Source organism: Ictidomys tridecemlineatus, chromosome 6 (genome assembly GCF_052094955.1).
Source record: "Ictidomys tridecemlineatus isolate mIctTri1 chromosome 6, mIctTri1.hap1, whole genome shotgun sequence".
Taxonomy (NCBI): domain Eukaryota; kingdom Metazoa; phylum Chordata; class Mammalia; order Rodentia; family Sciuridae; genus Ictidomys; species Ictidomys tridecemlineatus.
In genome coordinates this window covers 98,346,827-98,359,224 of record NC_135482.1, presented here as the reverse complement: position 1 = coordinate 98,359,224, position 12,398 = coordinate 98,346,827, and the positions used below count along the sequence as shown (strand labels likewise).

The window sequence follows — 12,398 nt, the reverse complement described above, 5'->3', positions numbered from 1 at the left end:
TTTTTCATAGCTGAGTTGGGTGTCTGAAATATGATTTATTTTATAATATTAACACCATTAGTATTTCATGCATGGGAATACCATTTGCTTTTGTTTTCTTGGGATTCCTGTAGTTTTTGATGGGTGATCTCTATATTTTATAATGTAATTTATCTTTGCATTTAGTATTAGTATTTATTACTTATTCATTTGATTACAGAGATAATTAAATAAGATTTAATTATTCAGTAGAGGCAAGGAAGACTTAATTTAAAACACAAATCCTCAAGGAAAATAATTTATTTGTTAGCGGTGAGTTGAACAAAACTGTATGTGAAAGGTAGGAATTGATTAGAATATTGGACTAATTCACATTTTTAATTTGAAAGATAATACCAGATTTATTTTTAAAGTATTACTGAAACTTCAAGATAAAAAGACTTATTAGAAAAAGGAATACTTCATAATGTTAAAGTAATAGGTGTATTAATTCTCTATTATTCTCATTTAACAACACAGCTTACCAAATAGGCTATTAATTACTGATAGTACTAGGTAGTTTTTGGAGTCAGGATTGAGTAATTTAGTCAAAAGGTCCTACCTAATATTCAGTGAGATCTGGAAGCTGGTGTGGGCTTTGGGTCCATCACAAATTTCAGGCAGAGTCTGGACCTTCAGAGAAAATGGGGAATCCTCCTTCTTTGGATGAATATTGTATTTCATGGATGTCTGTGAAATACCAAAATCATCAGTTTCTTTCTTTTTTCCTGGGTTCTCTCAATATTTCATCACTTAATGTCTCCAGATTTTCCCTTTGCTTTCCCAGGAAAGAAAGAGCAGAGCTTCCATTTAAACTAGAGTTTAAAGTAACTTTCTCCAACATAGCAAACCCAGAGTCTCACCTGAAGATATACACATCTTTCCCCAGTTATTGTTATGGTATAGTCCCCAGGAAGCTCTGGCAATGAGATCTGCTGTAGTAGCAGGAGGTTGTTGTTGTCCACTTGGAAATTTGTGGAAAAGGCCCTGGAGTTCTGAATGGTAACCTGTGCAGTTTTCTCAGTTTTGGTGAAAGTAGCTGCTCCATATCTGGATAGGGCATGCAGAGCCACCACTGTGTCCTGGAAGAGATGAGTGGAGAATTGCCCCAGAGCCAATTTTTGGTAGCTGAAATTTCCCCCCAAAGTCTGTGTTAGCCACCATAAGGGGCAAGGAATTTTTCCCCTACAAAGCATACCTCGGATAGTTGTTTTTCCTTTCCGCTGCCTTTCAGGCATTATCAAAATCATGCCACACTTTCTCAAAATACTACTAATTTTAATTATCTCATAATTTATTTTCATCTAAATTGGTATTATCCTGGACTATTCTCTATATTCAGAAATTGAGATCTGTCCCCCACTCCTTTTTTTGTTCAGGTCTTTCTTATTAACAGTTCTCTTGGTATTGGTCATGTACTTCAAAAAATAATTCTAAAATTGAGAAGTAAAACAGAAATAGTGACCACTATTAACCAGATGCATAATGACCATTTAGATTGAAGAGTGATAGAAATTGGTTGTGAATAAAAAGAATGGCACAATACAAGCCCTACTTTTCCAAGATTCATTTCCTCTTTTTCTAGCTTGTTTTATTTACCCCATCTTATCTCTTTGAAAAACAAGTTTCATTATGTTTATCCTAAATATTGAAAGAAGATAGGTAACAGACTCTCTGGAGTTTTATACCTTTCATAAGCTATTTCCAGAATTGAGATAGGAAAAAAAAAAAAAAAGACCGAAAAGGAAATTTTCAAGAACTTCTGCCTAAAAATCCCACTTACCTGGGAAATAAGAAAGGAGTTCCCAGGAAAAAAAGGCTGAGTTCCTTGGAATAGTTTAAGTGGAATTTCTCAGTCATTCTATAAAGTTCAACATGAGCCTCAATTTAATCACTTTCCTTTTAAACACAATTTTTTTGGGGGGAGGGTTCACCTTAGAAGAGTTCCTGGAGAAGTGTGAAGATATAGTCTGTATTCTAAAACATTGATTCTCCACAGGGGGAGGTTTTGCTTTGTCTCAGCTAGGAGTTGGCTGCTACTAGCATTTAGTGGAGTACTACTAAACATGGTGCAATGCCAAGACAGCTCCTACAGCAATAATTATGTGGCTTCAAATGTCAGTAATGCTGCTTCTGAGAAACCTCAGTATATCTAAATTGGTATCATCCTGGACTATTCTCTATATTCAGAAATTGAGATCTGCCTGCTCCACCCCCCAACCCCACGTTGGTATAGAAGTATTCACAGAGCATAGTGTAGCTTTAGAGAGAAATGTTCTTTATTCTAAGTTGCCACCTTGGTAGCACTTAGGATTTAGCAAAAACATTGTTTTGGAGAAACATCTAAAGTCTTTCCTGTGTATTCTCACTGTCCACAAATATCCCTAAATATTTCTTCTTTGATTTACTTATTTTCCTTGTAACTGTTGCATTTTCAACATATCTAATTTCCATATGTACCCAGAGAACACTTTTTGTGAACCACAGACCTGGGTGGAGGAGAAGCCACCATGAGAATTCTGTTGCTTTGTGATCCACTTTACAATGGGCACTGCAGAAGTCAGGTCCTCTGAGGTCGGGGCTGGCTGGACTGTGAGGAGAGTGAGGAGCACATAGGCCGTCATCTCCACCTCAGCAGAAGGAGCCTGGGGTTGGTACAGAAGTCCCTGTGGTGCCTTGGGTTTCTGAGGCCGTTCCCAATGGACTGAATTGTCTTAAGGGTGACAAAAGAAAGGGAGGGGGGAATCATAATTGTTTACTTGTTAAATAATAAGTGAATGCACATTTGTATCATATGGAGTTGAAATTAATACTGGAGAGCAAACATTTCTCTTTTACATAAGCCCCTACAGCTCATACTTCCATGCTGTTTGAGTTATTCTGTAGAAAATATTGGTGGAGGAAGAAGCATATAGCATCTTTACCATTCTCTCAAATATTATTTTAGTTGGATTTCTAGAACAGTGGTAGAGAGATTCTTATCATTTGTGACATTTCCTTAGAATTAGAGCATAAATTGAAATATAAAACCAACCTTTTTGGGGCTGGGGCTGTAGCTGTAACTCAGTGGTAGAGCATTTGCCTAGCATGTGTGAGACACTGGTTTCGATCCTCAGCACCACATAAAAATAAATAAATGAAATAAAGGTCCATCTACAACTAAAAAAATATTTTAAAAAACTCCTACCTTTTGATGTCAGAAGACTTTTGTAAGGATCTTGCTGGCAAAATTTTAGAGTAAAAAATACACTGAAAATGTTATTATGCTACCTTTACTTTTTTGTTTTGTTGTTGTTTTTCCTCTTATCATCCAATTGTGTAGAATGTAGACATCAAAAGAAAATATGTAAATTTGTGTAATATGGTGGATGGGAATAGAATTCTATAATTCATCTGTGTCATTGTCTATTATGTTATATTTTATACAACATATAATCCTAGAAAAGATATTATAATAAGAGTTGCTCTGTTTCATAGCATATGACCCAAGAAAAGAATGAACAGATGAAGCTTCTTGATTTCAGCAGGAGCACAACATATTTTTCCCCCCCTGAATCAGTGTAAGTGGACAGGGAAAACTTTTGTCATTTACTCTTACCTTCTTTAACAGCTTCCTCATTGAGTGAGCGCAATATTTCTCTACTCCTGTTTTGGTTTCCCACTAGGGCAAAAGCATAGGCCAACAAAGCCCGGGTGTAGACGTGGCTGCCATGGGCTCCCTCTTTTGCTGTGTTCCAGGCTGACTCTAGGCAGAACAGGGCATTGCGGACAACAGGATGCTATAAAAATCAAAAGAAGTGGTTAAACAGAGGACAAAGTAATCCCTAAGTTGGATATTGTCAGATGTCATTGATGGCATTCAGCCAATCCAGTAGATAGCCAGATACCTATCACATTTAAATAGAAAGATAGCTTTTAGATCTCTTAACTTTATAGTTAATTCTAATGAAGAAAACAAGATGCTTTGTCTTAGTTTTAGTACAGAGTCCAAGGACACCACTGGCCAAAAACAGTATAAATCTCTCCTAAAAGCATTTACCAAAGAGCTCATTGATCTGAAAATGCCTCGTTATTGAGCAAAGGAAGTTTGAGGCTTGGCTTTTCTTAGGAAGCCATTCCAGATAGCAGGCTTCAGCTTTCACAGAAAGGAATGGATTGAGGTGGTACCTACAGTGGCTGGGAGCGGAATCTCCAGAAGGGCAATAGTAACATAGGCAGAGAGAGTGACTTCATCTTCTACTCCTCCCTGTAAATATGAGAGTGAGTTTGTGAGGGAGACTGAGAGAGTAATTGAAGTTGATTTTGATTGGTTCCCACTCCACTACAAGTTTTGTATATTATTTTCTGTTGCTCAATAGAAACCCTCCTTAGTATTTGCTGCTATTATAAAAAGAAATATCACCATGATAAAGTACATTTCTTCCTCCGTAGAAAGATTAAAATAATCATCCTTTGCATCTAAAGGTTCTGCATGGACAGATTCAACTAATTGTGGATTAATTTTTTTTTTGTAAAAAATTGCATCTATATTTAAAATGTACAGATATTTTAAAATCATTATTCCTTAAACAATACAGTATAATATCTATCTGCACAGAACTTACATTGTATTAGGTATTATAAATAATCTAGAGATAGTTAAAGCATACAGGATGATGAGCATAGGTTATGAGCAAATGACACACCATTTTATATAAGGGACTTGAGCTTTTATTTTAGTATCTGCATAGTGTCCTGGAACCAATCCTTGTGGATACCAAGGGACAACTGTTCTCTTTCTCTGATGCCTTCACACTTTACCTAGGACTTTATCTTTGGCAATTTCTCTATGCTTCTTCTTATCCTCCCCTAAGAGAATATTACACTGATCCATTATAGGGTTCAGAAGTTCTGGGAAGAATTCACCTTTATGGCATTGTTGAGCAGTGACCCAGAGCTCCTGAAACAGCCGTTGTCCTTCTGCTTTTGAGACAACCAGGTGAGAGCTTGGATAATATGTGCTTCATCGATGAAGATGTATGCTCGAGCCTGGGCAAATGTCTTCAGTACAAAGGCTGTGAGCCTGCGGGGGAGAAAGCATGAGTGTGGAGGCTGTTCTCATGAAGCACCATAATGCTCTGTTTGGGACACATAGGGCCCCCCTACTCCCGGTGCACCCCTATAGAATTTATGAGCTATAACTGAGAGTTTAGAGGCTTTTTAATGTGGAATCTTCCATGTTCTTTTGGGTTCACTGCCATATGTGGTTAAGTCCATCACCAACTTGTCCTTGCTTCCCAAAGAATTTCTTTGCTAACTTTAGGGAGTCAGATTCCTTCTAGTTTTTTGGGAGGTTAGGTAAGACCATTTTTTTTTCACATTCTGGGTATTCTATATTTATTTCTTTTCACAGACTTCTTCACCTTCTTTTCTGCTCTAGTTACCCTGATGTCCTGCTGCAGAAATACTTCCCACCATTTTGTCCTGCTCTTTGACCACATTCCTTCCCCTTGTTTGCCTATGTAGTCAAATGAGAATGAGAGCAAATCATCTAGAAGGGAGTTAAGTTATGCTCTATGAGTGACAGCTGTTGCTTTTCTAGCCTATTTAGAACACTCTCAAATGCTAAACAACAACTAAAAGGGGCAAATCACAAACTTATGTTCCTTTAGCAGTATGACAAGAAAAAGGGTCTTGATATTTTGCATATCAAAAGAATAAACCTTAAAGTGTTTTCAGTTCTTTGAGTAATTAGAATTTGGCCTGAGACATTTAGTTATCCAAATTGAATATTAATTTCCTCCTCCATAAAAATGAAGCTAATAACTCTCATTCATAGGATTGCTATAATTAAATAGGATAATAATATATGTGTGTTCTTTGAACTCATAATTGGAATTCAGAATTGATTTTCTTTTCTTACCAAGTGTTGCCCTGGTTTCTGCCATATTGTTCCCCAAAGGTGCTATAAGAGCCATCTTGGTGTTTGTAGTTCAGCTGTCTCTGATAACCTGGAATGGAGGAGGTTCAGATAGTTCAGGAAGCCTAGGGGATGAGGCAAGCCACCCATAAGTGTAGGCTGATCCATCCAGAAACAGCTAGGAGCCACTTATAGTCTGATCACCTATGTACTATGGATCTGCCATAGTTCAGTGGATATTATAGACACTAAAACAACATCCTATTGCAGAGTGGGAAGATTGTTATTTCCATAAATATCACCAACATGGGTTAATATTTAATGATATAGCTTAAGCCTAATTGGGAAAAGTCTCATTGGAATAATAAGTTTTTTTTTCTTTTTCACTTACCACTGATAAGATAACCAATTGCCCTGGACTTGATCTCTTGAGTTAGCTGTTGGGTTTCATTCAGATAATTCAAGATATAGATGTTAGGAGCAAATAGGACCATGTTTTGTTCTCCACAGCCATAGGGCATCTGGAGGAGATTTTGTATATTTTGCATAGTGGAACCCAGTATGTCACCTGGGGAATGAAAAGATTCAAAGTCAGGGCACTTTCACTTCAAAAGTAGCCAATGCTATAAACAGTAAATGACTTTTATATTCAGAGTCACATACCCTATCATTTAGATAAGGGAAAATTACATTTACAGATAATGAACCTTCTAGGACCCTAATAGAAATTGAAACAATCACAAACTTGACAATTATGCACAGGCAACTCTTTTGGACCAAGTTTCCTAAGCTTAAAGTGACTCACCTACAACTGAGACAGAGGCTCTGGCAGATTCTTTGACCACATTTGGTGGAAGCTTCAGGGATAGCAGCTCAGACACTTTAGTACCTTTAGAAATAGACAACTCATATCAAAGAAGGTCCTCTGTGATTACAATATAAGGTCATGGTTAGAGTGGGAGCTTCAGAGATAAACAGCCTTCATACGCTACTGGCCCTGCTATATGACCCAGGATAAACTGTGATGAGTCAGTGAAATAATAAATGTAAAACATCAGAACAGTGTCTGCAACATATTAAACTTCAATGACTGTAAACAATTATTAATATTGCTTTTCCTTTATTATTATAGTTAGCAGTAGTATTATTTTTACCTCCTTGAGGAATTCTGGATCTAAGGAATAAGAATTTGACTCAAAGATGAGATTACTTTGAATAGTTCAGTTCCTCTAGACACTGTGTGACTTTCAGACTCCTTTCCCTTCTTATTTAACCATGTCTTGCATTGCTGTGCTTAGTAGATTTCTAAAAGAAGGCTAGGAGATGGTGGGGAACCACATATCTCTGATTTATTATTGTGTTAGTAAAACATACCCATAAGAAGAGAGTTATTTCACTTCCTTATTCTATAAAATTTTCAATGGATTCTGATGTTTGTAAATAGGTAACATGAATATATATTAAATTACCCCTTCTCAATTGACAAATACAATATTGTATGTATTCTGGACATGGAATTAACACTAAGGTGGCAATACTGTATAAAAGCTACAACTGTTTCTTAATAATATAGTGAAAACCAAATGTAACTTTTTTTTGCCTTGAAATGAAAAAAAAATTTTTAGGTGGGATTAGTACAAAATGCCATGTTTTCATCAGCAGCAATTTTAGGGACTATTACTTGATTCAAACTCATCATAATTTGGCTCTCTACCTTGTCCTGGGACACTTTGAGCTTCAATAGCCAGGCTTCTTAATGCATAACCACTGGTCTATTGAGGTAAGAGAGCTAAATATGAACCATGAAGTCCCCAGAATTAGTCCTGCCTGTACCTCCTGAGCCATATTAACTTGCTATTTTGGGCTTGGTGTTCTTATCTGTTAAATGTGTATAAAGAAATAATTAGTATGATGCTAATTTTAATAAACAATTCCAAAATTAAGGGAGAGAATATGTATGGATACACATAGTAATTTGAAGTTTCTACCTGTGTGTAGCTTTGTTCTCACAGTAATTTTAAGGGTGGAGTCTCACCTGAAGCACAGGTCATAGAGTTGAAGGTCTCCTCTTGTTCAATACCTTCAGGCTTGAATGAAGAGAAAAGGGATAAGTAAAAGTATAAACATATCCCCAGGTCATAGAAAGACAACAAAGTTCCTTCCTTTGAAAGGTAGTATTTATAAGAAATGATTTTTAATATCCTACTTATTATGAAATTATTATAAATCCATAAAACACTGAAAAACCAGGTTTGCTGGTAGAGGAAAAAATGAAAAATGAGGATAAGACTAGTGAATCAATAATAGTTACAAGAAATTTGCAAATCCTAGGAGCGAGGTAGAAATTTTTTAAAAAGGGAATAATTCTCAAATGATTTATGGAAAACTCTACTTATAATAGCTGGCAATGTCTCCTGTATTTCTTTTAAGGTGAGAAATTCCATTAGTCTTATAGAATGGATTGGGTGAGCATGATATTGTCCTTTGTTGTCCCAAGAGTGGTCACATTGTAAATTGTTAGGGGCTCAGAAAAATATGTCAAGTGGGTCAGGCTGACTTACCTCCACCAACAGGGTTTTGATGATCGTGTCTTTCCTTCCAATCTCTGGAACCTCAGTAACTTCATTTCCACACAGTTCTAGAGACTGTATTACCTCTGTGCTCACAGAGAAGTTCACATTCCCTAAAAAAAAAAAGAATAATAGAAAAATTGAGTATCCATCTTGTAATTCAAATACCCTTACGGGATACACTCTATTCTTACAGTTGGCAAGAGAAGGAAATATTACCAAAAATTCCCAGACTAATGGGCAGAGTAAACGTTACCCAAGGGCAGTGATTGTGGGGACCAAGTTAGATGAGAATGGTGAGAAGTGGTCTTTGTGGGGAGAAATAAAAAGAGAAGAAATTAATTTTATAGAATTGTATCCCTGGACAACAACAAAAAATTTTAATACAGTGAAAGGAGTGCTTGGATAGCCACCATCCTTGGTGACTGGTGAGCCTTCTGGGGAGACTGTCACTCACCCAGAGTTTTAGGAGTCACTGTCCAAGACAAGATTTGCCTTTCATTCCCACAAATGCAATAGGATTCTTCTGCTTTTTCATTTGGGGAAGCTAAGAATGTTGGCGAAGCTTCCAGCTGCACACTAACCTATATCCACAAGTGAGGCAAAGAGATAAAAATGAACAGGATATGAAAAGACAATGAACACATGGAATCAGGGCCAAGTGTGGGATGTTGCTTTACATTTGGATTTTTAAAAGAAAAGTATGATACTTAAGTTGGTTTATGCTTTAAGATGCATGAAAATGGCACCGACACAAATCACAGTTGCTTATCTAGTTGGAAGATCTGGCATTTACATTAGGGTGAATTAGAGAAATTTGCTGATACAGCACCAGTGCAGGAGGGGAGCAACAGAGATTATATACTGTCCTTGGGGAAACAACCTAAGGTTCCTATCTGCCATGATGATATTCTTCCTGACTCTGCCTTTCTTCTTTCCTTCCCCCACTTCCTCTAAATTATACATGTCTCCTCTGTTCAAGGCATGGAACACAAGAGCAATACATAAGAGGTTCCTGAACTTGAGGATATTGTATTGCAAAGGAAATAATATACTATAAAATGATGGCATAATTTATAAGGAAGTAAGGTTATAAGATAAATTATAACTATATACAGTATTGTGGAGATCTCAAGATGAGGGCCCAGGGAATGACATTTGTGGAATTGATAAAACTGAATTTTGAATCAATATTAGGAAACTTTCTGGAACAAAACCTAATTTGTGGCAAAGAATTCTTATCATAAGCTCTAGAAAAGTTTTAAAAGTTTTTAAAAATTGTAGTTTGATGATCCATGGTTTAAACACCTGTAACATACGTGTCATATTTTCTCAGTGATCATGTCCTGCCCTTCCACATACAATTTATTTGTAGTGTCAACACATAATTACCTGAAAGAATACTTAGTGCTGGGAACTTTGGACAAAGGAGTCTTTTATTCTGTCCACCCTTCCAATTCACACTTATTTTCCTTACCCGGATGCATTTGGGAAGGTAGTTCAACACAGTGGCCTTGAGCATGAAGGCCTCTCCACGGACCACAGAGTAGGGCATTGTGAGCTCCACAAAGAAGGGCTGGAAGACTCGGAGAGAGGCGGTGGGAGAGAGACCAAGCCCAGTGTCATTGGACAGGCAGAGGGCCCCTGCCTTCCACTCAGTGATGGTGTCAGGGACAGTTTTTTCTACTTCAGCTACACCCGATGAGCTGGGAGGACATAATGTGAAGAACAGAAAGTAAGCAGATGAAACATTTTCTCAAGTAAGAATCAATAAGTGTAAAACTACAGTGGAGGAAGAAATCACTTAAGGGTGCACAAGTGTGTGCCATGTGTGTGTGTACCAGATTCCATATTGGGGACTGAGTTGGAAAAATGAAAGGCACAAAAAGGCACCTCTTTCTGTTATCAACCTGTGGCCATATCACACATGGCTGTACTTTAGATAAATATATTTGAATGTGATCCAATTTGGTTCTAAAACTTCCTTACTTGTATCATTTCTTATGTAAGAAAATTCTTAAAAACATGGTCCAACAAATAGACCATTGTATTGTAGCTTGGTTTATTTATGTACTTGTTCTAATCATACTGTTTATGGAAAGCTTCCTGAATACAACTTTTGTCTCCCATGGTTATTTTCTGTCAGACTCAGGCATAATTATTTTAGAATTGCTCAATTCTTGAGACAATTATATTAATAAACCCACCTAAATAAAGCATCTGAATTTAGGTCTATCCTAAAATGGTTAGAGGTTAAGATAGTTATTTAGAAATTTCCAGAATGATTATTTTAGGATTGAAAATGCTGGAGGTCCCACAATCCCTCCCCTACGGCAAATGGAGAAATGTGAAATTACATACTCTACCACTGCTAACTCCCAGATCCAGGTCTCAGGGAAATAGCTTCGCACAGTTTCAAGGACTGGCTCTGGATTTTGCATATTATTTGAAGTTATCATATCAAACGGAGCTGCTTGAGGAATATATGGCATGGCTAATGATCCTGCTGCTAATAAAATGAGAGAAAATAATAGTTCAATTAAAGAAAACATCCATGCATTTCATGGTGCATGTGTGAGATGTAGGAGAGAAAATTTTCAGTTTTCCTGAATTTTCTCCTAGGTGCTGTAGAACTTTGGAGATAATTTGTTGATCTTTCATTCACTGAGAAGAGAGACATATTTGTTAAAGGTTTTAATTCTGTTTATCCTATATATGACATGATTTTATATGAATTGTAACTGGAATGACAAGATAACTCAGATGGTTTTATGGGTCTTATGCAGGAAAAGGCTGGTTTTTAAGGTGAGAGTATTGCTTCATCCTCAGAGAGACTGAGCAAAAGTTGTAAAATGCTATTTAGGTGATGTAAGGGTGGCTATATTGGAAAATTTTTGATTTACCAATGGAGTGAACAGAATTCAACAATAAACTCGTGTGTCAATGTTGAAGCTTGAAAATTCATTGATCTCTGGATAATAAGACTAGAACATTAGGTGTTTCTTCTGCTTTGTTTATAGAAAAATGATGTGAAGAATTCAAGATACTAACCATAGCTATTTCCAACCATAACTAATTAGTTTTAGCCCTATAGTTCATATAAAGAAATCACTTAAAAAAGCAAGAGAGCAGAAAAACAGATATGAAAGCTGCCTGGCTCATACTGCAACTGAAATCATGCTCACAAATAAATTTGAGTTAGGATCTCTATTCAGGTATCCAATCTGATATTTCAGAAACACCTTGTGAAGGAATACTTAGAAATTATGAAAAACTGATTTCCAGTAATTTCTCCTTAATCATTGCTCCTGAGGAAAGCATCAGTAATAATTTCTTTAATGGATATCATACAGCTTTTCTCTGTGTCCTTTTGAAGTGGTAGCCTTTTCTATCTCTGACTTTGCTTTCTCGTGGATATTTTATTTTTCCTCTCTTTAGTCTCATCTTTAATTCTTAAATATATAAAGAACAATGTGCCCAAGTGAATTCATTTTCATTTCCTACCCCAGGTTTCAAAGACCTACTAATTCCTCCATCTATTGCAGCTGACAAACCATACCATTACGTGTTATTTTTAGCTCCATTTTTTAAGTGATGGGTATATTATTTCTTTTTGTATTGTCAACTTGACTCTGTCTTTTCAGTTTCTGTAACAAAGTTCTATACTTCCTCCATGCCACAATTAATAAACTACTGTTAAGGTGATATGATTTTTTTTTTCTTGGGATGTGACTGGTCTCAAACGTATTATCTTTCCCTGCCCCGGCTTGTTTTTCCCATATGACGTCATGAAAAGGTGCTGATCTCTGGACTAACCCACTTATGTTCTGTTTCATTCCTGATTGCAAAACATTTCCAATCGAATATTCCATTCATGGCTTAAAATGAACTGCTCAATCTAACTTTTTAAC

General features: G+C 36.5%; 1 protein-coding gene across 2 annotated transcripts in view; it reads right to left on the bottom strand.

The window, feature by feature from the left end:
- Positions 1–12,398, bottom strand: part of LOC101959495 (PZP alpha-2-macroglobulin like) — a 45,377-nt gene that overhangs the window by 3,516 nt on the left and 29,463 nt on the right. Inside the window, exons 18-31 of one of the 2 annotated variants that reach the window (XM_021720861.3) lie at positions 10,849–10,996; positions 9,965–10,193; positions 8,945–9,071; positions 8,479–8,600; positions 7,953–8,004; positions 6,723–6,806; positions 6,309–6,485; positions 5,921–6,008; positions 4,924–5,080; positions 4,190–4,264; positions 3,617–3,797; positions 2,508–2,731; positions 882–1,100; positions 581–708 (exon numbers count right to left, since the gene is read on the bottom strand). In XM_021720861.3, coding sequence (XP_021576536.3) covers positions 581–708; positions 882–1,100; positions 2,508–2,731; positions 3,617–3,797; positions 4,190–4,264; positions 4,924–5,080; positions 5,921–6,008; positions 6,309–6,485; positions 6,723–6,806; positions 7,953–8,004; positions 8,479–8,600; positions 8,945–9,071; positions 9,965–10,193; positions 10,849–10,996 — 2,011 coding nt within the window. The remainder of the gene's footprint in view (positions 1–580; positions 709–881; positions 1,101–2,507; positions 2,732–3,616; positions 3,798–4,189; positions 4,265–4,923; positions 5,081–5,920; positions 6,009–6,308; positions 6,486–6,722; positions 6,807–7,952; positions 8,005–8,478; positions 8,601–8,944; positions 9,072–9,964; positions 10,194–10,848; positions 10,997–12,398) is intronic. The other variant, XM_078015271.1, reaches the window with a different exon arrangement.